The sequence below is a fragment of the Trachypithecus francoisi genome, unplaced genomic scaffold (assembly GCF_009764315.1).
Source record: "Trachypithecus francoisi isolate TF-2019V2 unplaced genomic scaffold, Tfra_2.0 Lachesis_group6, whole genome shotgun sequence".
Taxonomy (NCBI): domain Eukaryota; kingdom Metazoa; phylum Chordata; class Mammalia; order Primates; family Cercopithecidae; genus Trachypithecus; species Trachypithecus francoisi.
This window is the reverse complement of record NW_022681471.1, coordinates 84,107,230-84,134,757: the sequence shown is the minus strand read 5'-3', so window position 1 is coordinate 84,134,757 and position 27,528 is coordinate 84,107,230. Positions and strand designations below refer to the sequence as shown.

General features: G+C 42.9%; 1 protein-coding gene across 1 annotated transcript; it reads left to right on the top strand.

Annotated features, from left to right (window-relative positions):
- The first annotated feature begins 8,054 nt into the window (after positions 1-8,054).
- Positions 8,055-11,985, top strand: USP51 (ubiquitin specific peptidase 51). Its single transcript, XM_033201746.1, is given in 5 exon segments — positions 8,055-9,212; positions 9,391-9,824; positions 9,827-9,871; positions 9,874-10,332; positions 10,335-11,985. Coding segments are annotated over 4 exon segments (2,124 nt in total). The 5' UTR covers positions 8,055-9,212; positions 9,391-9,439; the 3' UTR covers positions 11,570-11,985.
- Positions 11,986-27,528: the final 15,543 nt, after the last annotated feature.

Here is a 27,528-nt window from a genome sequence, read left to right as displayed (position 1 = left end):
TGTATGATAAAAAGTAATAATACAGCCAACAAAATTTTAAAATCCAATAAGAATTTTTCTAAAAAGAGTTACCATAAATTGCTGTGTCAAAAGACAGAAAGGAACATTATGCTATATCGTTACATTTTTCACACCTACCGTATAAATAGTCCATTTATTTACTACTATTTGCCACTGTAAACTAGTCCCATTGTCACCTTGTTTAAACAATGGCATTTATGAAACCAAAGAAAGAAATACGGAATGATATGTAATTGTAAGTGAACTCTTATTTTTCTTATTTTATGTTGAAGGAATAATGCATACATGTACTACTAATTATGACACAATGCGTTCTTGTCTCCAACGGCTATATCCAAGGTTGATGTCCTAAAATTTTGGTCACCCCAACCTTCCTTTTGTGATTTGTAAGATTTCTAGAAGGGTGCCTTCTCATTTCAGTAGACAGGTATCACAGGCGAGACTGAGTTTGAATGGCAAAGATACAGCCATCATTTTATTTCTTTATGAATTCCATTAATATTTCATGGCCCAAATGATTTTTCATCATACAGAAGATATTTCTCAAAATTCCGGTATTTTCCGAGCATTTTTTCATTTGCTCTTTGAACACTGGGATAAAGTATTTTTGAATTTTCTGCTTTCACATGAATGATGGCATGGAACTGATATATGCTGATCATTTAATTTCTTCATCATCAATGACAGGACATTTTACTTATTTGAAGCACGAACATAACAGAACACAATTGTCGGTCTTTGAAATGTATGTGTTTAGCAATTTCAACTTTTAGATCTGACATTTGAGGGCCATTTGCATCCAACATGGAAATCACTTGCAAACAGAGTACACTCTAGTTGGAGAGAGGGATGTTGTGTCTGAGTGCGGAGGTTCAATCCTGACTCTACTATCTGTTAGTCGTATGACATTATTTTACCTCATCTGTAAGATGAGGATGGTAATACTAAGCACCTCTTCCAGCTGTTTTTTCACTTAGTCGACAGACCATTCTGAAAGTTCGCTATGCTTCTAATAGGAACCAAGGATATTGCAATAAGCTAAAAAGAAAAACTGCCTTCCCTTGGGCCACTTTGATCCTATTGGAGGAGACATCACATACACGTATATTATAAAGTGGGAAATAAAGTCAAATAAAATGAATAAAGGGAAACAAAATGCCCTTTATTCCCTGAGATGGTGGGCTGGGGAAGGCCTCTCTGGGTGATATTTGAGCAGAAACCTGAATGAAGACAAGGCAAGTCATAGGGAAAGACAGTTCCAGGTAGAGGAATGTGTGAAAAGATCCTGCGAGGAAACTAAGCTAATTATTTGAGAGGGAGCAAAGAGCTCACATATATTTAGCCTTCACTATGTGTCAGGCTCTGTCCTATGCACTTGCTATTTCTGTAGCTATTGAATTCTGTCCACATCTCTCAAAGATAGGTGGTACTAGTATAATCAGCCTGGTTTTACTGATGAAGAATTCAGGAAACACTGGGGAAGCTCTACAGGACATTGGTCTGGGCAAAGTAATAATTCTCGAGTAATAACCCACAAGCACAGGCAACCAACGCTAAAATGAACAAATGTGATCACATCTAGTTAAATAGCTTCTGCACAGCAAAGGATACAATCAACAAAGTGAAGAGACAGCCCACAGAACGGGAGAAAACATTTGCAAACTGCCCATCTGACAAAGGATTAATAACCAGAATATCTAAGGAGCTCAAACGACTCAATACAAAAAAGTCTAATAATCTGATTAAAATATGGGCAAAAGATCTGAATAGACATTTCTCAAAAGAAGACATGCAAATGACAAACAGGTAGATGAAAAGGTGCTCAACGTCACTGACCATCAGAGAAATGCAAATCAAAACTACAATGAGACATCATCTCACCCCAGTTAAAATGGCTTTTATTCAAAAGGCAGGCAATAAGGAATGCTTGCGAGGGTGTGGAGAAAAGGGAGACCTCAGCACTGTTGGTGGGAATGTGAATTAATACAGCCACCATGGAAAACAGTTTGGAGGTTCCTCAAACAACTAAAATTAGAACTATCATATGATCCAGCCATCCCACTGCTAGATATATACCCAAAAGAAAGGAAATCACTATATTGAAGAGATATCTGCACTCCCATCTTTATTGCAGCTCTATTCACAACAACCAAGATTTGGAAGCAACCTAAGTGTCCATCAACAGACAAATGGACAAAGAAAATGTGGTACATATGCACAGTGGAGTACTATTCTGCCATAAAAAGAATGAGATCCTCTCACTTGCAGCAACATGGATGGAACTGCAGGACATTATGTTAAGTGAAGTAGAATGATGGTAACCAGATGCTGGGAAAGGTGTGGGCTAGGGGAAGTGGAGGTGGTTAATGAGTACACAAATATAGTTAGGTAGAAAGAATAAGATCTGGTATTTCGAGTTGACTTATTTATTTTTTTTTTTTTGAGACAGAGTCTCACTCTGTCACCCAGGCTGGAGTGCAGTGTCGCAATCTCGCCCCTCACTGCAACTTCCGTCTCCTGCGTTCAAGCGATTCTATTGCCTCAGCCTCCCAAGTACCTGGAAATTACAGGCCTGCTCCACCACACCTGGCTAATTTTTGTATTTTTAGTAGAGATGGGGTTTCGCCATGATGGCCAGACTGGTCTCGAGCTCCTGGCCTCAAGTGATCCGTCCGCCTTGGCCTCCCAAAGTGCTGGGCTTACAGGCGTGAACCACCGCGCCTGGCCCCGATCTGGTATTCGATACCACAACAGGGTGATTACAATCAACAACAATTCGTTGTACATTTAAAAAGAACTAAACGTATAATTGGAATGTTAGTAACACAAATAAATGATCAATGTTAGAGGTGATGGATACCCCATTTATCCTGATGTGGTTATTACACATTGTATGCCTGTATCAAAATATCTCCTGTACCCCGTAAATATATACAGCTACTACGTACCCATAAAAACTAAAAATAAAAATTAACATTTCTGTTCTTTAAAAATTATTATAAAGAGAATGAGAAGACAACCAAAGACTGGGAGAAAATATTTGCAAATCATATATCTTATAAAGCACTTTTATCCTTTCATTCCTAGTTTTCTAATATTTTTGTTAAGTTTTAGTTAGGAATGTAGATTAAATTTTGAAAAATACTTTTTTTCTGAATCTGTTGAGATGATCACTTTGTTCTGTTAATGTCACAAATGAATTAGATTCCTTCCTGAATGTTGAACTAGCCTTGTATTTATTAATGAATATCACTTCATCGTTATATAACATCCTTTTATAGCTTGCTTGATTCAATTTGTTAATATTTTATTGAGAATTTTTGGATCCTAGTTAATGAGGGACATTGGTCTTTTCTGGTGATAAAAAACCAATGTCTTTTATTGGTCTTTCATCTATGTCAGGTTTGGCTCTTTCTTCTTTGACTCCTGGGTAATTTAGAAATGTGATTTTTAAGCACCATATAATTGAGACTCTTCTATGTATCTAAGTATTATTGTTTTCTAATCGGTTGTGAACAGAGGATGTACTCTGTATGATTTTCTTCCTTTGGAATTAGTTAAACCTTGTGTTATGGTCCCAGAATATAGTGTATCTTAGGGTTGGCAAAGTATGCTCTGTGAGCTGGCAGCTTGTTATTGTCAATTAAGGTTTTTTTTTAATACAGTCACACCCATTTATTTATACATTATTTATGGATGCTTCTACACTAAAACGTCAGAGTTGAGCAGTTTACAAAACCTGAAATATTTACTATTTTTCTCTCTAAGGAAAAGTTTCCCAATTCCTGTATCTTACTGAATACTAAGCACATTTCAAAAGATGTGTACAGTCAGCCCTCCACATCTGCAGGTTACACACTCATGGATTCTACCGTCAATTGAAAATATTTTAAAACATAAAATAGAAATAAAAATGACAATACAATAATAAAAAGTAATAATACAAATTTAAAAAATACAACATAGCCACACTCACATAATCGTATTAGGTATTATAAGTCGTCTAGAGATGATTTAAAGTACACGGGAGTATGTGCATAGGTTATATGCAAATACTATATACCGTTTTATATAAGAGACCCGAGCATCCAAGGATCTTGGTATTCACGGGAGTCCTGGAACCAATCCCCTGTGGATACTGAAGGAAGACTGTATTTTATGGTGTATATTAGTGGTGTATTTTATAAGTATCGATCACCACAAGTTGGTTCACAGCGTTGTTTAGTCTTCTATATCTTTATTGTGTATGGCCTTTTGTTTTATGAATTATTGAAAGAGCAGTGTTAAAATATCCAACTATGATTGTGGGTTTCCTATTTTTTCCTTTCATTCTGTCTAAGTGTTAATACAATCATGAGTTTGAAATAGCGCTCTTTGTTTTTGTATCACTCTTTCTTTATAAATGGAGCATACCAAAGATTCGTGGGGGAAAAAAAAAAAGAGAGAGAGAGAAAAGAGCACACGATATGCACTTAATAAATGGTCTGTAATTCTTTGGCCCACTAAGCAGGCAAAGTGCTCAGGGCATCGTGAAGCAAGCCTAGTCAGAGCTTGGAATTCAGAGGTCTCTGCACGTGTGTGGGGAAAAGAGCTGCGTCTTTATTTTCACCCACCTCTAACTTAAAGTGATCATGTCCTAAAACTATGGGCCTAGGCATGAAACTCCATTGATAGTAGTACTACATCTGACTGTGTCGCCAATAAACATTTCAGTATCACATTACACTTCTTTCACATTTCTCAGAGTATCACTTATGCTCAACACTACTTTGAAACTATGGTAGTTATTATACCCATCTTGCGATAGTTATGTAAGGTTTAATAAAAAAAATCTCCTCATATCACAATATCTTTCTAAAAGTACAAAATGCCATCTCCATACAATGCATTTTTATAATCCCGTGTATTTAGTTATATATATTTATGTTAAAAATATCATTGTCTTAAGGGATCCACCGGCTGTACCAGGATACCAAAGGGATCCAAGGCACCAAAAGGCTGAGGATCCCTACTCTGAAGGTTAATATTAGGGGTCAACTTGATTGGATTGAATTGAAGGATGCCTAGATAGCTGATAAAGTATTGCTTCTGGGTAAGGGTGTTGTCAGAGGAGACTGACGTTTGAGTCCGTGGACTGGGAGAGGAAGACTCATCCTCAATGTGGTTGGGCACCATCCAATCGGCCGCCAGCGCGGGTAAGGCAAGGCAGATGGAAGTAGGTGGGACAAGCTGGCTTGCTGAGTCATCTGGCTTTCATCCTTCTCCCATGCTGGATGCTTCCTTCTGTTCCTCCTGCCCTTGGACATCAGACTCCAGGTTCTTTAGCCTTTGGACTCTTGGACTTACACCAGTGGTTTGCAGGGGGGCTCTCGGGTCTTGGGACACAGACTGAAGGCTACACTGTTGGCTTCCCTATGTTTGAGGCTTTTGGACTCAGACTGAGTCACTACTGACGGCTTTCTTCCCCAGCTTTCAGACGACCTGTCATGGGACTTCGCCTTGTGATCATTTGAGCCAATTCTCCCTGATAAACTCCTTTTCATACATATACATATACATATACGTGTGTGTGTGTGTGTGTGTGTAGGATACATATATCCTATTGGTTCTGTCCCTCTGGAGAACCCTGACTAAAACACCTACTCTAGGGGATGTTTTGAAATGAACATCCAAGGGCAAAGGGAAGGCAATGGACTGACAGGCCGGATGTTTTCACATATGTAATCTCATGTGCACAGACAATACAGAGGCTTCTGTGGTTGAAGTGCTGGAGCCAAAAAAGCAGAAAGTGAAGCTGAGGTTGGACCTACTCAGGGGTGGAGAGAGTTGGAGTAAGTTGGGCAGTTTCCATTTTAGCCAAGAGACCACAGGGAGTCACCATGGGTCTGTGGGCAGGAGAGGGCACACTCCAGTGGTGTCTGAGGCTGTTGCTTCAGAAGCCCGGAGGCAGACCAGCTATGAGCTGGAGCACAGGAAGTAAAGGAACAGAAGAGGGGATCCATCAAGTGAGGGGGCAGGGGCAGCAGACAAATGTGGGCAGACAAATGTGGGCCCCAAAGGACTGGAACTCAGTCCATGGCACCCTCCCTGCAGCCCCGGTCAGGGGCAGGTAATGGCTCCAAGTCTGCCCTTTGGGATGCTGGCCTCTGAGAAGCGAGGTCATTGAGGGGAAGAGGCCCAGGTTGGGAGAAAGAAGGCTGTGTGAGGCTTCAGGGGTCCAGTTTTCAAGGTACTGAGTGGGCCACCAGGAGCACAGAGGCAGGCTTTTTCCCAATCCTGCTCTTTCATACACCACCCCACTCCCAAAGGAGCCCGCCACACTGGCCGCAGCTAGAATCTGTAAGAGACGCCAACATTACACAGTCCTGGGAAACCAGCTCCGTCAGACATGGCTCCTGCTACCAAGACCAGAGTGCCTTGACCTGGGCTTCTTTACACATTATCCCACAGCAGTGGTTCTCAAAGTGCCATCTCCATGCCAGCAGCATCCGCATCAGCTGGTACAGCGTTAGAAACCTAAATTATTGGGCCTCACCCAACCCACTGAACTGGGAACTCTGGGAGTGTGGTCTAGCAGACTGTTAAGTCCACCAGAAGGTTAGATGCCGCTTCATTTTGGAGGAACCAGTGAACTCCAGAAAGGCCTAAACCATGCAGACCCATTTTCGTTTTGACAGAAGTGACCCATCACACTGCTCTGAGGTTTTCCTACAGGACAATTGTCAATGAAGAAATCATTTGTTTGGTCACCATAGCGTGTGGGCTGATTGAAAGGTGTGTCTAGCTCAATAACAATTGTTTTCAGAAACTTTTTGAAGCACTGTAACAATCCCACCTCCCAAATGTTAAGTTGTTGATTACGAGTGGTTTTTAGGCCTTTATTAACCAAAATTAATCTTCACAGCACATTAATTTGCATTTCCTGATGTGGACCTCAGGCAGGTACTCTGACTGACTTGCTTTTGTGCCCAGTTTTGTTTGGCTGTATATTCATAGTGTCCAGGGCAGCAGTAGGTGCTGTTTACATATCTGCTGAATAAATGAATCTAGGTAGGGCTGGCATTCTCATGATTCTGATTTTGCACAAGAGAAAGCAAAGGCTCAGAAGACAGAAGTATTTATAAATTGTGCCCTGCCTCCCTGCCTGCATAAAGGGTGCAAGGCTGTCTCAGAGCAGCTGGGATCCACGCCACAGGTGGCGCAGCTAGCAAATGACTGACTCAGCATTTCCTTCTAGGTCTGCTAATGCAGAAGCAACTCTTTGCTTAGCTGTGACTGAGAAAATGGCCTTCCCTAGGGGAGAAGAAACACGTTTTCCTGCACAAGCCAGTCTATAATTCCAAAGCACTTTCCCTCCAGGTGCTTGTAGGTGACTGAGATATGGTCGAATCTAGACCAAGTCACAAAATCACTGATATCCATTGTGCGGAGGTATCCACTAGATGCCACTGCCAACTTAAAGAGAGCTGAATCCTCATCATGAGGTTTTGAGGGGAGATGTGTGACTTTCTCAGAGAGATTAAATGTAGCATTAAACATCCTCTGTAATAAACGGTAATTTTCTTGGGATTGGACAGGAAGGGCAACAAGCCCTGGAGATAGCTTTCCTCCGGGTTGTCACCTTGGATGCTGGATCTGTCACAGAAAAGGAAAAGTCTCCTGGCCTATGGACTTCAGGACACAAACAGTTGTATCTTGTGCTTCTCACAGCACAATCTAGCACTATAATGCACCGATGGCATCTTTGTTGAATGCATGCTCCTGTACATGAACCGCCTAGGAGGGATGATAGGGTGAACTGAGCCATAACTTTGAGAGAGCTTCGAAAGAGAAAGGCATTCTCTTCTTCTCTGCTCTGCATCAGGAGTTGTTCTCTAGGCTGATTTTCAGGTCGGGACTGAAAAAAGAGGTGTGAAAGATAAAGCTTGCCAAAAAGGTATTTTACTTGATATATACTATGACTTAGTGTTCACATTGGGTTAGGGTTATTATTTCAATTTATCTTTAAAAATTGACACAACTAAGGCTCAGAGAAGTTAAGTGTTTTATCTGAAGTCACACAGCAAGCATGTGCCTGGGCTCAGGTCTCTCTGAGCCTGAGCCCTTGCTTATGCTTCCTCCCCTGCACATTCTGGGATAATCTCTCTCTCTTTCTCTCTCTCTCCCTCAACTCCCAGAGACCAGACTCTGACAGGATCCTGAGGGATTCCTGCCACAGAGTTGCCACCTCTGGAAGCCCCCACCCCCACGCCGGGCGAATCTTTTTTTCTGTGGAGTGCGGGCCTGGAGTTGGTGAGGCCTGAGCCTCCATTTCAGGGGCTTTCTGTAGAATCTGTTGCTGCTGTTGCCTCCAGTAGAGTCTGTTTCAGGACGAGGTTTGCCTGCCTGCGCGGGACAGCGGTGCCATTCATCACTGCAGGAGGGCAGAATCCCGGGTTGGGGGCCGCACGTCGAGAGGGGAGGGGCTAGGGGGCGGCCCCCTTGTGACCAGCCCTGAGGAGAGGTCAGGAGAGAAGGCTGGCTGAGGAGCGCCTGGACAGCAGCAGTTGCTGACGTTCTATATCACGCGCCTGGGGCCCAAGGTAACCCAGACCTTTAAACAAAACGCCGGGCTGGGGGCGTTGCGGGGGCAGGAGAGGGAAAAGGGAGCGGGGACTTCGGGGATCTCCCGAGGATGATGGTGGCCTTAGAGGTGGCAAATGCCTGAAGGGAGGGAGTAGTAATCCGAATTCTAGGAGAAATCGTAGGAATTGAAGTCGCAGAAGAAAAGGGGTGTGAGAGCACAAGCGCGAAAAAGCGTGAGAGGGCGCAAGAGCTGGGCGGACCGAAAGTGCGCTGAGGGGCAACGGCTTAGAGTGGAACACACCGGGTCACAGAAGTATAGATAAGGTAGGAGCAGAGGGACACTTTCTTCCTCTGAGTTCATTTTCCAAAAGTGCGTCCTTTCAGCCATATTTGAGAGAAAATGTTGACCCAAGTGTTTTTTAGAATACAGGGAAAGAACGTCAGAGGAAGCTGCACCAAAGCGAGGCTGCGCAGGGCGCAAAAAAGCAGTCAGAGGGTGGCGCCTTTTTTAAAGAAGTTTCCATCCTTTCTGTCCTAAGGCTCAGGCCATTCCCCACCCCCACCGCTCGCTAGCCTTCTGTTCCCAGTCCCCTGGCCCCTGCATGATCTGATCGTCTTTAAAGCAGGTAACCGCCTCGGTCTCCCCATCAGCTCCAGGGGCCTCTCAGTTGAGTGGGTGGAGCCGGCAGCGGCCGCGGGCTGAGCTCAAGGGCCGATGGGAGGGGTCCTGGGGGCGCTAACTGCGCACTGCGGCCATGACGCTGGGCAGATCATTCACAGAAGTCTGTCTGGTTTCATCTACAGTCGCAGCTCGTTTCCAGACGCCTTGCTCCTCAGGTCGAGCAGTAATCTGATGGCCCAGGTTCGAGAAACTTCTTTGCCCTCCGGCTCTGGGGCCCGCTGGATCTCCGGAGGTGGGGGAGGAGCCTCTCCTGAGGAGGCGGTTGAGAAGGCGGGGAAAATGGAGGAGGCGGCGGCGGAGGCGACGAAGGCGTCTTCGGGACGGGAAGCTGAGGAGATGAAGCTGGAGCCATTACAGGAGCGTAAGCCCGCGCCGGAGGAGAACTTGACGTGGAGCAGCAGCGGCGGCGACGAGAAGGTGCTCCCTTCAATCCCCCTTCGCTGTCACAGCAGCTCCTCGCCCGTTTGCCCGCGCCGCAAGCCCCGCCCTCGGCCCCAGCCCCGGGCCCGCTCCCGTAGCCAGCCTGGGCTCTCGGCCCCACCCCCGCCTCCCGCCCGGCCCCGCCCCCGCCGCCACCCCCGCCCTCGTCGGCACCGCGGCCCAGGGCTGGCGTGGATCCCGGCGCAGATCCCGACCTGGGTCCAGGCCTCAGACACGGAGAAGCTGCTCTGGTGACCTAGACGGGTCGGGGGATCCTGGCGGCTTAGGGGACTGGTTGCTGGAGGTCGACTTTGGTCAGGGTCCCACAGGCTGCTCTCATGTGGAGAGCTTTAAAGTAGGTAAGAACTGGCAGAAGAACCTGAGGCTGATCTACCAGCGTTTCGTTTGGAGTGGGACCCCAGAGACTAGGAAACGTAAAGCAAAGTCATGCATCTGTCATGTATGTAGTACCCATATGAACAGACTCCACTCTTGTCTCTCCTGTGTCTTTTTTGGCTGCTTCACTGAGAAACATATTCACAAACATGCAGAAACAAAGCAGCACCATTTAGCTGTAGACGTTTATCATGGGGTCATATATTGCTTCATGTGTAAGGATTATGTATATGACAAAGACATAGAACAGATGCCAAAGAAACAAAAGAAAAAATTTTGAGATTAACTTCCACCTCAACAGATGTTTCTCATCAACAGTTTATGACATCAGGGATTGAAGACAAGCAGTCAACCTGTGAGACAAAGGAACAGGAGCCAAAATTGGTGAAACCCAAGAAAAAGAGAAGAAAAAAGTCAGTCTATACTGTAGGCCTGAGAGGGCTAATCAATCTTGGGAACACTTGTTTTATGAATTGTATTGTCCAGGCACTTACCCATATTCCTCTACTGAAAGATTTCTTCCTCTCTGACAAGCACAAATGTATAATGACAAGCCCCAGCTTGTGTCTGGTCTGTGAAATGTCTTCGCTTTTTCATGCTATGTACTCTGGGAGCCGAACTCCTCACATTCCCTATAAGTTACTGCATCTGATATGGATCCATGCAGAACATTTAGCAGGGTACAGGCAGCAGGATGCCCATGAGTTCCTTATTGCAATATTAGATGTGCTGCATAGACACAGCAAAGATGATAGTGGTATGCAGGAGGCCAATAACCCCAACTGCTGTAACTGCATCATAGACCAAATCTTTACAGGTGGCCTGCAATCAGATGTCACATGTCAAGCCTGCCATAGTGTTTCCACCACTATAGACCCATGCTGGGACATCAGTTTGGACTTGCCTGGCTCTTGTGCCACATTCGATTCCCAGAACCCAGAGAGGGCTGACGGCACAGTGAGCAGGGATGACCACATACCAGGAATCCCCTCACTTACAGACTGCTTACAGTGGTTTACAAGGCCAGAGCACCTAGGAAGCAGTGCCAAAATCAAATGCAATAGTTGCCAAAGCTACCAGGAGTCTACTAAACAGCTTACAATGAAAAAATTACCCATTGTGGCTTGTTTTCATCTCAAGCGGTTTGAGCATGTAGGCAAACAGAGGCGAAAGATTAATACCTTTATCTCCTTTCCCTTGGAGCTGGACATGACTCCGTTTTTGGCCTCCACTAAAGAGAGCAGAATGAAAGGCGGCCAGCCACCAGCAGATTGTGTGCCCAATGAGAATAAGTATTCCTTGTTTGCAGTGATTAATCACCATGGAACTTTGGAAAGTGGCCACTATACCAGCTTTATCCGGCAACAAAAGGACCAGTGGTTCAACTGTGATGATGCCATCATTACCAAGGCTACCATTGAGGACTTACTTTACAGTGAAGGGTATTTACTCTTCTATCACAAACAGGGTCTAGAGAAAGACTAGTCTTACCAGACCACTTACTGAAAAAAAGTAAATGATTAGGCAAGGATTTTGAAGTGACACACAGACCTACTTGGAATGGACAATGACAATAACACCTATATGACAGCTAGTATCTTGATGTAAAGAACCTATTTTAGCATGGCCCATGGGTCTGTAGGAAGGAAAAAAAAATGAATACTAACCAGTGACCATTCAACCTTAAGAAATGGGGAGAGGGAGAAGAGGTTGAAAATGGTCACATAAAGCATAATGAAATGAAAAGAATGCTTTAGGTGGGGACAATGGGAGTAGAGGTGTTCTGATGCTACTATATGTCATTTGTTTCTACAGAAATATCTTGTGAAGTCAAGGAGTATTCCTTTACAGCAAAAACTTCGCAATTGGTGTTCCAGCTGTGGCTGACCAGCCAAATAGTTTGAAAGAAAAATAATATTTTAAAATAAAGTTTAAAAAGCTTTAAAAGAAAAACATTTAAAAAGGAAAAAATCATTTTTAAGGTTTTAAAAGAAAAAAAATTTTTAAATGTTGAAAAAAATTTAAGTTGATATTTTTAAAATAAATATTTTAAAAGTTAAAAATAATTTTTTAATTTAAAGACGTTTCAGAATTTTAAAAATTAAAAGCAAATTAAATTCTTAAAGTTTAAAAATGTAAAATAAGGAACAAGGTTAAAAATGAAAGTTTACCAAAAAAAGGAAGAAAATACTGTTAAAAATTAAAGTTAGAACCAAAGGAACATCATAAAGTTTCAAATGAAGGAAAATAATATAAATAGATATTTCAAAATTAAAGCATAAAATATACATATTTAAAAAGTGTTAACAAAATTGTTACTATAATGATTAAGAAATAAATTTCCAAAAATACAGAATGGAATGCAATTCAATTTTAGAGAAAAGTTTTAAAAGAGGAAAGTTTAGAATAATTCAAGACAAAAAGACAAAATTTGTTTAAAGACAAAAATTGAAAAAATATAGGAAGAAAGTAGAGACTTGTAAAATTAAAAGAACCTTAGATAAGTTCAATTCAAGAGATTTAAATGAAAACTTTAAATATTTAAATAAAGATTTAAAAATTTAAACTTAAAAAAGGTTACATAAAAATTGACAAATGAAGAAATGTAAAAGATTCAAGTAGAAAAAAATTATTAAAATTAAAAGTTTAAGAAGTTCTATTTTTTTATTTAAGCATATTAAAATACTGACGGGTATGAAAGAAATGGAGGAGACAGGAATAACAAGACAGCGGTGTGTGAGTATATATATTTTTTTGAGCTTTATGTTGATATATCATACTTTGCAAAAGGAAATAGACATTTTAATCATTATCTTACCATCCAATTGTGAGATGGCTGCAAGGCCTAAACACTAACTAACCCACCTTCCTCTCTTGAGATTCCATGCCCCATCTCATATCCTGAAGGAAGTCGAATTACTTCCTAGGCCGAATCAATTCATCTGAGAAAAATGAAAACATTAGGGACTTTTCCATTTAGAACTGCATTATTCATACAAATTCTTAGCTTCTGAAAAGGGGCTCTTGATTATTTGGTGGCTTAGAGAAGTTAGATCACAGCTGTGAAACTCTGGCTTTGGTATTTGAGCCCCATGGCCTGACTGAGGAAGTGGCAGGGACCCATAGCTGAGGCCCTCCCACCTTCCTTTTTCCCTCTTCCCCCTCCAAGGGGAAACAAGACCTTTAATTTCCACAGTAGAGCTATGGGCTTGTGCTTGCAGTCCTTCTGCTCATTCGTTATTCCCTCTTTATTTCCTTTTTTTGTCACTCATGCCTAGTTCCCTGAACCCCTCACTTACCTGGCCTTACCTACATCTCTGAGCCCCAGCCTGCAGGGCTCCTTCTTTGACTATTCACCTGGTGGCTTTTATTCCTCCTTCAAGACCCAACTCACAGATGACTTCTCTGTAGCCTTCCCTGAATGCTCTAGGCAGGTATAAATGAGAAAATTGTTCCTCCCTCGCCCTCTTTATTCCTCTCACTGTGCCTCCAAAGTACTTTGTCCATACCTCGGTGATAGTACTTATTCTACTGTGATTTTATTGTAGCTTTGTGATTGTCTGCCCCTCTGCACTGAGCATTTGAGACCAGGGGGCCAAGCCTTATTCATTTCTGTGTTAATAAATACTTGTTAAATGTGAAGATGAGTTCAGTTATTTGCTCTATTCACCTTGTCAGTAATGTTTTCTCACCCCTTCATCCATCAGGTTGCCATTAAATGCCCAGTGCTATAATACAGTGTGATCAGTATTGTATTTTACCCCAAAGCAGGGTGTTAAAAGCACTCAGCTGCAGGGGCTGGCTCAAGAAAGGTGATCAGTGAGAAATAGCCAGGTGTGTGGAGGGAGGCCCAGGTACAATGCAGAGAAAAGAGCACAGGCCTGGAAGTTGGCAGTCATGGAAGACTGGGTGGGGAAGAGGAGCAGCAACTGAAGGTGAGGCTGAGCTTTCTGGCGTGTATGTGGCCACACTGTCCCTCGTCACAGTGTCCCTCAGCAGCAGTGTCTCACAACTGTGTACCACACCTCTCTAGGGTTTACCACATTAGTTTCCCTTCCCCATGAGACAGTAGTACCTCACCACTGCACAGTGTTCTTCACACTGCACATCATCACTCTGCTACAAGGGAGTGATGTCTGGTGACTGTGTTTATCGAAGAGTTGTAGTTTATTTTTCTGCTTAGCATCATTTTCCCACCATTCTTTGTGGACCTGTTGGGGCTACTGATCACTTTTCCCTGCCTCTGTTACCCCTCCCCAGAGTGGGCACGTCACACAGGCTGGGCCAGATTAGAGTTCTCAATTCCCCGGTCCCTCTACCAATACCCCTCCCACAAGAGCATTTCTTCTGAGGGTGGGCATAGGGCCCAAGTAGGGCCAATCAGAGTCTATTGCTAAATTGAATGTATATGGACACTGGAAGAAAATATGTGTCTCCTTCCTGACCCCACCCCCAAGCTGTAGTCACTATGCTATGATGACCTGATTCTGGGACTTTGAGAGGTCAATATCTATAACACAGAGAAAACCAAAAAGAACTAAAGATTGGGAGAAAGAGCCCAGGGAACATCGTTTGAACCTTGTGGATCCAGCTGTGCCAGAAGTGCCAAAGTTCCCAGCTATCTGAGCCAATAGAGTCCTTTGTTTTGCTTAAGCTAGTTTCAGTTGGGATCCTGTCATTTGCAGCCAAGGGTCTTGAACATACTAACCAAGCTATATGATTAGTGGAGCATCAGTTCCTAAGACCACAAAGCATGAGAGAGAAAAGGGAAGGAGGAGTGACCTTGGATTTTACCCCAAAATTTACTTCATCATATAAAATTAAGAAACTATAGTGGGTCCCTGTACATCTTTAAGAAGCAAGTGTCAGCTCAGCCACTGACCTGTGCTAGACTTCAAACCTTACAGCAATGAAATGCTTATTCCAAATAAAAGGGAAAAAACGGCAATAATGTTATATGGGTACTGATTTAAAGCAGGCACTATGTTAACTGCTCTACCTTGATTATCTCACTGGATCCTGGGTCCTCATATTTCTGGGAGACAATCATTACTGAACTTATTTCACAAACTGGGAAAGTGAAAATCAGAGTAGAAAAGTGATTTGCTTAAGTTCACTCTACTGTTCTAATCAGTGAAGCCAGTATTCAAATGCAGGTCCCCAAAGCCCATGCATGTCCTGTCATAATCCAGTATAGATAATTCAAATATATATATATATTTGCTTTTCCTGATTTTGCTATGGAAGACAGCATAAACCAGCATGATACAGAAGGGCAACTTCTGACAAATCTGGATGCAGGTAACCTGCAAGGAGAGAGTAACCTGTCAACTACACAAAGTTGACCATCCTGCAGGTGTATTTGTTTTTGTAGAAATGGCTGATTCAGATAGATCAGGCTAAATGACTTTCCTAAGGATAATAATGATGGATGAGGCCAAAATATTACCCCCAATATAAGACATATAGCCTCACTCAATACTATATGCCAGGCTGAGCACCAAGACCTGATTGTAAGATCTCACATTTTTGCTATCTGTAAAACCATCAGCTCTTTAGTCACACAAGAATTCTTTTCTAGGCCGGGCGCGGTGGCTCAAGCCTGTAATCCCAGCACTTTGGGAGGCCGAGACGGGCGGATCACGAGGTCAGGAGATCGAGACCATCCCGGCTAACACGGTGAAACCCCGTCTCTACTAAAAATACAAAAAACTAGCCGGGCGAGGTGGCCGGCGCCTGTAGTCCCAGCTACTCGGGAGGCTGAGGCAGGAGAATGGCATAAACCCGGGAGGCGGAGCTTGCAGTGAGCTGAGATCTGGCCACTGCACTCCAGTCCGGGCGACAGAGCGAGACTCTGCCTCAAAAAAAAAAAAAAAAAAAAAGAATTCTTTTCTAACTTCAACACCATAGCCATCACTTTGAGTGTCACTTTTATCACCCCTCTCCCTCAGATCCTCCAAAATGCCCACAACACCAGCTCCTCCAACAAGCCTGGGGAGGGACTTACCTATTGGGACCTTACCCAGGTGGTCCAATACTGATTTGCAATGTATAGCTTCTGTTGTTTCTGAATTGCTTTCAGTTCCTTTACCTTGATTCTCTTCCAAACACACAGTAGTGGCTACTCCGGGCCAGGGCCGGACCTATGTGTTTATAAATCCCACAGGCCTACCACAGTTTATGGCAGGTACTTAACATGCTGGCTGAATGAATATATAAATGAATAAATGAAGACATTCCATTCTACACTCTAAGCCTCAGCTTTAGCAGGTGACTTCATGTCCTATTTTTCTGAAATCAAAAATCTCATAAGAATGGCTGATTTACCCACGTCTACACACTTAAGTTTCCTTCCATCCTGTATACCTTCACTGTCATTTCAAAGGAAAAGGAATACTGCTTCTTTTTGAAGCTGCACCCACTAGCGTCCTTCTTCTAATCCATTCCTAACAGCCCGAGGGCCTTACTCCTACACACTTCCCTCTGTTCCAGTAACAGCCATGTTTTCGCTAGACAGATAAAATCCAGCAACTGGACATCCTAGATTTTCTATGGTAGTTCCTCAAAAATGTTGTCCCATCATCCCTGTAAAAGAAAGTCTCCCAAATCCCAGTACTTCTCTAGAGTGTATGTTATCCCCAGAAGAAACCCAAGAGTCTGTTTTAAAATCCAGATTTGGGGTCTCGTGTTTAAAAGAAAAATATATTACCTTTGCTCCCCTTCCTTTCACTGCCAAACTCTTTCCCATGTGTTTTTTTCATACATTATTTTCACTTACCTCCCGCTCCATCTTTAGTTCCCTGCATTCTGGTTTCTGCTTGCACCACTCTGTTGAAACTACTTTTGCTTAAGTTAAAATGACTTATTTTTTCAAAATTCCTGATTTTACTACTTTATTCCATTTAATAAAGAGATATATGATATTTGCAGATAATGGAACAACAATCACAGAATATTTGAAGTTAAAGCTTTCCTCAAAAAATCCAGATCATAATGTTGCCACGTTGGCTACCATTTAGGAGCAGTTTCAGCTTCCCTTATAGCAGGAGAGATTGCCAATCTGAGAAAGGGACTGCAGCTAGAGGTGGAGCAAGTGGAGTTGAGGAAGGGATTGCATAGAAAATCAAATTTTTAAAAACTGCATCATGTTTTAAATGTATCAGAGAAGTTGGTTTCTAAGGACAGGTGTAGAAAATCCTTTTTGTATGCAAATGAGGCCTTATCCAGACTCTAACCATGCCCTAAATTGATCTGTTTTTAAAAGAGTCCCCTTAAAGACACACCTGTATTCTATATGCAAACTTACAATTTGAACCCTGTTTCTCACCAACCCTTTAATAGAGAATTAAACTGACTGGCCTATGATTTCTACTTCTTTTTTTTTTTTTTTTTTTTTTTTTTATTATACTTTAAGTTCTAGGGTACATGTGCATAACGTTTATATCATGTATAACTCCCCAATGCAATCCCTCCCTCCTCCCCCCTCCCCATGATAGGCCCCAGTGTGTGATGTTCCCCTTCCCGTGTCCAAGTGATCTCATTGTTCAGTTCCCACCTATGAGTGAGAACATGCGGTGTTTGGTTTTCTGTTCTTGTGATAGTTTGCTAAGAATGATGGTTTCCAGCTGCATCCATGTCCCTACAAAGGACGCAAACTCATCCTTTTTGATGGCTGCATAGTATTCCATGGTGTACATGTGCCACATTTTCTTAATCCAGTCTGTCACAGATGGACATTTGGGTTGATTCCAAGTCTTTGCTATTGTGAATAGTGCCGCAATAAACATACGGGTGCATGTGTCTTTGTAGTAGAGTATTTATAATCCTTTGGGTATATACCCAGTAGTGGGATGGCTGGGTCATATGGTACATCTAGTTCTAGATCCTTGAGGAATCGCCATACTGTTTTCCATAATGGTTGAACTAGTTTACAATCCCACCAACAGTGTAAAAGTGTTCCTATTTCTCCACATCCTCTCCAACATCTATTGTTTCCTGACTTCTTAATGATTGCCATTCTGACTGGTGTGAGATGGTATCTCATTGTGGTTTTGATTTGCATTTCTCTGATGGCGAGTGATGACGAGCATTTTTTCATGTGTCTGTTGGCTGTATGGATGTCTTCTTTTGAGAAATGTCTGTTCATATCCTTTCCCCACTTTTTGATGGGGTTGTTTGTTTTTTTCTTGTATATTTGTTTGAGTTCTTTGTAGATTCTGGATATTAGCCCTTTGTCAGATGAGTAGGTTGCAAAAATTTTCTCCCATTCTGTAGGTTGCCTGTTCACTCTGATGGTAGTTTCTTTTGCTGTGCAAAAGCTCTTTAGTTGAATTACATCCCATTTGTCAATTTTGGCTTTTGCTGCCGTTGCTTTTGGTGTTTTAGACATGAAGTCCTTGCCCATGCCTATGTCCTGAATGGTACTACCTAGATTTTCTTCTAGGGTTTTTATGGTATTAGGTCTAACATTTAAGTCTCTAATCCATCTTGAATTAATTTTCGTATAAGGGGTAAGGAAAGGATCCAGTTTCAGCTTTCTACTTGTGGCTAGCCAATTTTCCCAGCACCATTTATTAATAGGGAATCCTTTCCCCATTTCTTGTTTTTGTCAGGTTTGTCAAAGATCAGATGGCTGTAGATGTGTGGTATTATTTCTGAGGACTCTGTTCTGTTCCACTGGTCTATTTCTCTGTTGTGGTACCAGTACCATGCTGTTTTGGTTACTGTAGCCTTGTAGTATAGTTTGAAGTCAGGTAGCGTGACGCCTCCAGCTTTGTCCTTTTGACCTAGGATTGTCTTGGCAATGCGGGCTCTTTTTTGGTTCCATATGAACTTTAAAGCAGTTTTTTCCAATTCTGTGAAGAAACTCATTGGTAGCTTGATGGGGATGGCATTGAATCTATAATCACCTTGGGCAGTATGGCCATTTTCACGATATTGATTCTTCCTATCCATGAGCATGGTATGTTCTTCCATTTGTTTGTGTCCTCTTTGATTTCACTGAGCAGTGGTTTGTAGTTCTCCTTGAAGAGGTCCTTTACATCCCTTGTAAGCTGGATTCCTAGGTATTTTATTCTCTTTGAAGCAATTGTGAATGGAAGTTCATTCCTGACTTGGCTCTCTGCTTGTCTGTTACTGGTGTATAAGAATGCTTGTGATTTTTGCACATTAATTTTGTATCCTGAGACTTTGCTGAAGTTGCTTATCAGCTTAAGGAGATTTTGGGCTGAAACGATGGGTTTTTCTAAATATACAATCATGTCATCTGCAAACAGGGACAATTTGACTTCTTCTTTTCCTAACTGGATACCCTTGATTTCTTTCTCTTGCCTGATTGCCCTAGCCAGAACTTCCAACACTATGTTGAATAGGAGTGGTGAGAGAGGGCATCCCTGTCTTGTGCCAGTTTTCAAAGGGAATTTTTCCAGTTTTTGCCCATTCAGTATGATATTAGCTGTGGGTTTGTCGTAAATAGCTCTTATTATTTTGAGGTACGTTCCATCAATACCGAATTTATTGAGCGTTTTTAGCATAAAGGGCTGTTGAATTTTGTCAAAAGCCTTTTCTGCATCTATTGAGATAATCATGTGGTTCTTGTCTTTGGTTCTGTTTATATGCTGGATTACGTTTATTGATTTGCGAATGTTGAACCAGCCTTGCATCCCAGGGATGAAGCCCACTTGATCATGGTGGATAAGCTTTTTGATGTGCTGCTGAATCCGTTTGCCAGTATTTTATTGAGAATTTTTGCATCGATGTTCATCAGGGATATTGGTCTAAAATTCTCTTTTTTTGTTGTGTCTCTGCCAGGCTTTGGTATCAGGATGATGTTGGCCTCATAAAATGAGTTAGGGAGGATTCCCTCTTTTTCTATTGATTGGAATAGTTTCAGAAGGAATGGTACCAGCTCCTCCTTGTACCTCTGGTAGAATTCAGCTGTGAATCCATCTGGTCCTGGACTTTTTTTCGTGGGTAGGCTATTAATTGTTGCCTCAATTTCAGAGCCTGTTATTGGTCTATTCAGGGATTCAACTTCTTCCTGGTTCAGTCTTGGGAGAGTGTAAGTGTCCAGGAAATTATCCATTTCTTCTAGATTTTCTAGTCGATTTGCGTAGAGGCATTTATAGTATTCTCTGATGGTTGTTTGTATTTCTGTGGGGTCGGTGGTGATATCCCCTTTATCATTTTTTATTGCGTCTATTTGATTCCTCTCTCTTTTCTTCTTTATTAGTCTTGCTAGCGGTCTGTCAATTTTGTTGATCTTTTCAAAAAACCAACTCCTGGATTCATTGATTTTTTGGAGGGTTTTTTGTGACTCTATCTCCTTCAGTTCTGCTCTGATCTTAGTTATTTCTTGCCTTCTGCTAGCTTTTGAATGTGTTTGCTCTTGCCTCTCTAGTTCTTTTAATTGTGATGTTAAAGTGTCAATTTTAGATCTTTCCTGCTTTCTCTTGTGGGCATTTAGTGCTATAAATTTCCCTCTACACACTGCCTTAAATGTGTCCCAGAGATTCTGGTATGTTGTATCTTTGTTCTCATTGGTTTCAAAGAACATCTTTATTTCTGCTTTCATTTCGTTATGTACCCAGTAGTCATTCAGGAGCAGGTTATTCAGTTTCCATGTAGTTGAGCGGTTTTGATTGAGTTTCTTAGTCCTGAGTTCTAGTTTGATTGCACTGTGGTCTGAGAGACAGTTTGTTATAATTTCTGTTCTTGTACATTTGCTGAGGAGTGCTTTACTTCCAATTATGTGGTCAATTTTGGAATAAGTGCGATGTGGTGCTGAGAAGAATGTATATTCTGTTGATTTGGGGTGGAGAGTTCTATAGATGTCTATTAGGTCCGCTTGGTGCAGAGATGAGTTCAATTCCTGGATATCCTTGTTAACTTTCTGTCTCGTTGATCTGTCTAATGTTGACAGTGGAGTGTTGAAATCTCCCATTATTATTGTATGGGAGTCTAAGTCTCTTTGTAGGTCTCTAAGGACTTGCTTTATGAATCTGGGTGCTCCTGTATTGGGTGCATATATATTTAGGAGAGTTAGCTCTTCCTGTTGAATTGATCCCTTTCCATTATGTAATGGCCTTCTTTGTCTCTTTTGATCTTTGATGGTTTAAAGTCTGTTTTATCAGAGACTAGGATTGCAACCCCTGCTTTTTTGTGTTCTCCATTTGCTTGGTAGATCTTTCTCCATCCCTTTATTTTGAGCCTATGTATGTCTCTGCATGTGAGATGGGTCTCCTGAATACAGCAGACTGATGGGTCTTGACTCTTTATCCAGTTTGCCAGTCTGTGTCTTTTAATTGGAGCATTTAGTCCATTGACATTTAAGGTTAATATTGTTATGTGTGCACTTGATCCTGTCATTATGATATTAACTGGTTATTTTGCTCATTAGTTGATGCAGTTTCTTCCTAGCCTCGATGGTCTTTACATTTTGGCATGTTTTTGCAATGGCTGGTACCGGTTGTTCCTTTCCATGTTTAGGGCTTCCTTCAGGGTCTCTTGTAAGGCAGGCCTGGTGGTGACAAAATCTCTAAGCATTTGCTTATCTGTAAAGGATTTTATTTCTCCTTCACTGATGAAACTTAGTTTGGCTGGATATGAAATTCTGGGTTGAAAATTCTTTTCTTTAAGAATGTTGAATATTGGCCCCCACTCTCTTCTGGCTTGTAGAGTTTCTGCCGAGAGATCTGCTGTTAGTCTGATGGGCTTCCCTTTGTGGGTAACCCGACCTTTCTCTCTGGCTGCCCTTAAGATTTTTTCCTTCATTTCAACTTTGGTGAATCTGGCAATTCTGTGTCTTGGAGTTGCTCTTCTGGAGGAGTATCTTTGTGGCGTTCTGTGTATTTCCTGAATTTGAATGTTGGCCTGCCCTACTAGGTTGGGGAAGTTCTCCTGGATGATATCATGAAGAGTGTTTTCCAACTTGGTTCCATTTTCCCCCTCACTTTCAGGCACCCCAATCAGACGTAGATTTGGTCTTTTTACATAATCCCATACTTCTTGCAGGCTTTGTTCATTTCTTTTTCTTCTTTTTTCTTTTGGTTTCTCTTCTCACTTCATTTCATTCATTTGATCCTCAATCGCTGATACTCTTTCTTCCAGTTGATCGAGTCGGTTACTGAAGCTTGTGCATTTGTCACGTATTTCTCGTGTCATGGTTTTCATCTCTGTCATTTCGTTTATGATCTTCTCTGCATTAATTAGTCTAGCTGTCAATTCTTCCACTTTTTTTTCAAGATTTTTAGTTTCTTTGCGCTGGGTACGTAATTCCTCCTTTAGCTCTGAGAAGTTTGATGGACTGAAGCCTTCTTCTCTCATCTCGTCAAAGTCATTCTCTGACCAGCTTTGATCCGTTGCTGGCGATGGGCTGCGCTCCTTTGCAGGGGGAGATGCGCTCTTATTTTTTGAATTTCCAGCTTTTCTGCCCTGCTTCTTCCCCATCTTTGTGGTTTTATCTGTCTCTGGTCTTTGATGATGGTGACGTACTGATGGGGTTTTGGTATAGGTGTCCTTCCTGTTTGATAGTTTTCCGTCTGACAGTCAGAAGGACTGTCTGTTGGTCTGTTGGAGATTGCTTGAGGTCCACTCCAGACCCTGTTTGCCTGGGTATCAGCAGCAGAGGTTGCCAAAGATAGAATATTGCTGAGCAGCGAGTGTACCTGTCTGATTCTTCCTTTGGAAGTTTCCTCTCAGGGATGACCCCACCCTGTGAGGTGTGGGGTGTCAGACTGCCCCTAGTGGGGGATGTCTCCCAGGTAGGCTACTCAGGGGTCAGGGACCCACCTGAGCAGGCAGTCTGTCCGTTCTCGGATCTCAACCTCCGCGTTGGGAGATCCACGGCTCTCCCCAAAGCTGTCAGACAGAGTCATTCGCCTCTGCACCGGCCCCCGCTGCTTTCCCTATTGGACCTCAGCTGTGGGCTGTCCCCAGAGGTGGAGTCTACAGAGACAGGCAGGTTTCCTTGAGCTGCTGTGAGCTCCACCCAGTTCGAGCTTCCCAGCGGTTTGTTTACCTACTTAAGCCTCAGCAATGGCAGGCGCCCCTCCCCCAGCCTCGCTGCTACCTTGCGGATAGATCGCCGCAGACTGCTGTGTTAGCAGTGAGGGAGGCTCCGTGGGCGAGGACCCTCCCGGCCAGTGTGGGATATATTCTCCTGGTGTGCCTGTTTCCTTAAAGCGCAGTATTGGGGTGGGAGTTACGCGATTTTCCAGGTGTTATGTGTCTCAGTTCCCCTGGCTAGGAAAACGGATTTCCTTCCCCCTTGCGCTTCCAGGTGAGGCGATGCCTCGCCCTGCTTCAGCTCACGCTGGTCAGGCTGCAGCAGCTGACCAGCACCGATTGTCCGGCACTCCCTAGAGAGATGACCCCAGTACCTCAGTTGAAAATGCAGAAATCACCGGTCTTCTGTGTTACTCGCGCTGGGAGTTGGAGACTGGAGCTGTTCCTATTCGGCCATTTTGCTCCGCCAGCACTCGATTTCTACTTCTTTATGATGAGTTACCTGTGGTGAGGCCTAACTAGGCAGAAGATGACTGAGGCACCAGAACGATTTGAACTGAAATCTCATGCCATATTTGTCATTTATTAACCGGCGACACTGGGCCGGTTGCAGCTCCACCTCTAGCTGCAGTCCCTTTCTCAGATTTGGCATTCTCTCCTGCTATAAGGGAAGCTGAAACTGCTCCTAAATGGTAGCCAACGTGGCAACATTATGATCTGGATTTTTTGAGGAAAGCTTTAACTTCAGATATTCTGTGATTGCTGTTCCATTATCTGCAAATATCATATATCTCTTTATTAAATGGAATAAAGTAGTAACAGAATCTTGTGCACAGCCCTCCCAGGATTGTAGAGGAGACTAAAACTAACAATCTTTGTAAAGCATTTGGTGGATAGCAAAATGCTTGCTATCTACACATGGTTGAAGCTAAAAAGAAAAAGTAGTCATATCTCTTGTCCCACGTGTCAGTGTCCACATGCTCTCTGACCCACACATGTCCATAGTAGATAAGAAGTGCTAGCTCTCTGGAAGCATATTTTCCAGCACATTACATGGATTGTTACCTGAGCAAATCCTCATCAGGCAGGGCTCTCCCAATGGGGTGTGACTTACTGTTGGCTATACTTGATAAAGAATATGAGACTCAGAGAATTTGAATATTTTTTCCAAAATAAATAGTAATTAACACACAGAGCTGGGTCAAAAAGACTGGACGTTAACCACCAGGCTGTGCTGCATCCACAGAAGCTGCCCTGGTCTAGACCAACCTCTAATGATCTATCCTCCACACTGGTTTTGCTCTCCTCTACACCCAGGTCAAGTGTTGCCTCCTCCAAGAGGCCTTCACATATCTCCCAATTCAAGAGAGAAGGAGCACTCAGAGCACAGAAGCACTACAAAGGCAGCATCCACAGATTATAAAAGGGGTTATGCCACTCAGATTAGACCACAACCCCAGCACCTGACCCTCCTATCCCTGCCCCTTTGTCAGCAGGGATAGGGCTACATAAAGAGGCCTCCACAAAGAAAACAGGTGTCTGGTAAAAAAGGAGCTAAAAAATTTCCAAATCGCAGTCACAATGCAAGCACCTGGAGGAAAGTGTTTTGGAATTATAGACTGGCAGTGAGTTGGGTGAGGCCCAATAATTTAGGTTTCTAACGCTGTACCAGCTGATGCAGATGCTGCTGGCATGGAGATGGCACTTTGAGAACCACTGCTGTGGGATAATGTGTAAAGAAGCCCAGGTCAAGGCACTCTGGTCTTGGTAGCAGGAGCCATGTCTGACGGAGCTGGTTTCCCAGGACTGTGTAATGTTGGCGTCTCTTACAGATTCTAGCTGCGGCCAGTGTGGCGGGCTCCTTTGGGAGTGGGGTGGTGTATGAAAGAGCAGGATTGGGAAAAAGCCTGCCTCTGTGCTCCTGGTGGCCCACTCAGTACCTTGAAAACTGGACCCCTGAAGCCTCACACAGCCTTCTTTCTCCCAACCTGGGCCTCTTCCCCTCAATGACCTCGCTTCTCAGAGGCCAGCATCCCAAAGGGCAGACTTGGAGCCATTACCTGCCCCTGACCGGGGCTGCAGGGAGGGTGCCATGGACTGGGTTCCAGTCCTTTGGGGCCCACATTTGTCTGCCCACATTTGTCTGCTGCCCCTGCCCCCTCACTTGATGGATCCCCTCTTCTGTTCCTTTACTTCCTGTGCTCCAGCTCATAGCTGGTCTGCCTCCGGGCTTCTGAAGCAACAGCCTCAGACACCACTGGAGTGTGCCCTCTCCTGCCCACAGACCCATGGTGACTCCCTGTGGTCTCTTGGCTAAAATGGAAACTGCCCAACTTACTCCAACTCTCTCCACCCCTGAGTAGGTCCAACCTCAGCTTCACTTTCTGCTTTTTTGGCTCCAGCACTTCAACCACAGAAGCCTCTGTATTGTCTGTGCACATGAGATTACATATGTGAAAACATCCGGCCTGTCAGTCCATTGCCTTCCTTTGCCCTTGGATGTTCATTTCAAAACATCCCCTAGAGTAGGTGTTTTAGTCAGGGTTCTCCAGAGGGACAGAACCAATAGGATATATGTATCCTACACACACACACACACACACACGTATATGTATATGTATATGTATGAAAAGGAGTTTATCAGGGAGAATTGGCTCAAATGATCACAAGGCGAAGTCCCATGACAGGTCGTCTGAAAGCTGGGGAAGAAAGCCGTCAGTAGTGACTCAGTCTGAGTCCAAAAGCCTCAAACATAGGGAAGCCAACAGTGTAGCCTTCAGTCTGTGTCCCAAGACCCGAGAGCCCCCCTGCAAACCACTGGTGTAAGTCCAAGAGTCCAAAGGCTAAAGAACCTGGAGTCTGATGTCCAAGGGCAGGAGGAACAGAAGGAAGCATCCAGCATGGGAGAAGGATGAAAGCCAGATGACTCAGCAAGCCAGCTTGTCCCACCTACTTCCATCTGCCTTGCCTTACCCGCGCTGGCGGCCGATTGGATGGTGCCCAACCACATTGAGGATGAGTCTTCCTCTCCCAGTCCACGGACTCAAACGTCAGTCTCCTCTGACAACACCCTTACCCAGAAGCAATACTTTATCAGCTATCTAGGCATCCTTCAATTCAATCCAATCAAGTTGACCCCTAATATTAACCTTCAGAGTAGGGATCCTCAGCCTTTTGGTGCCTTGGATCCCTTTGGTATCCTGGTACAGCCGGTGGATCCCTTAAGACAATGATATTTTTAACATAAATATATATAACTAAATACACGGGATTATAAAAATGCATTGTATGGAGATGGCATTTTGTACTTTTAGAAAGATATTGTGATATGAGGAGATTTTTTTTATTAAACCTTACATAACTATCGCAAGATGGGTATAATAACTACCATAGTTTCAAAGTAGTGTTGAGCATAAGTGATACTCTGAGAAATGTGAAAGAAGTGTAATGTGATACTGAAATGTTTATTGGCGACACAGTCAGATGTAGTACTACTATCAATGGAGTTTCATGCCTAGGCCCATAGTTTTAGGACATGATCACTTTAAGTTAGAGGTGGGTGAAAATAAAGACGCAGCTCTTTTCCCCACACACGTGCAGAGACCTCTGAATTCCAAGCTCTGACTAGGCTTGCTTCACGATGCCCTGAGCACTTTGCCTGCTTAGTGGGCCAAAGAATTACAGACCATTTATTAAGTGCATATCGTGTGCTCTTTTCTCTCTCTCTCTTTTTTTTTTTCCCCCACGAATCTTTGGTATGCTCCATTTATAAAGAAAGAGTGATACAAAAACAAAGAGCGCTATTTCAAACTCATGATTGTATTAACACTTAGACAGAATGAAAGGAAAAAATAGGAAACCCACAATCATAGTTGGATATTTTAACACTGCTCTTTCAATAATTCATAAAACAAAAGGCCATACACAATAAAGATATAGAAGACTAAACAACGCTGTGAACCAACTTGTGGTGATCGATACTTATAAAATACACCACTAATATACACCATAAAATACAGTCTTCCTTCAGTATCCACAGGGGATTGGTTCCAGGACTCCCGTGAATACCAAGATCCTTGGATGCTCGGGTCTCTTATATAAAACGGTATATAGTATTTGCATATAACCTATGCACATACTCCCGTGTACTTTAAATCATCTCTAGACGACTTATAATACCTAATACGATTATGTGAGTGTGGCTATGTTGTATTTTTTAAAATTTGTATTATTACTTTTTATTATTGTATTGTCATTTTTATTTCTATTTTATGTTTTAAAATATTTTCAATTGACGGTAGAATCCATGAGTGTGTAACCTGCAGATGTGGAGGGCTGACTGTACACATCTTTTGAAATGTGCTTAGTATTCAGTAAGATACAGGAATTGGGAAACTTTTCCTTAGAGAGAAAAATAGTAAATATTTCAGGTTTTGTAA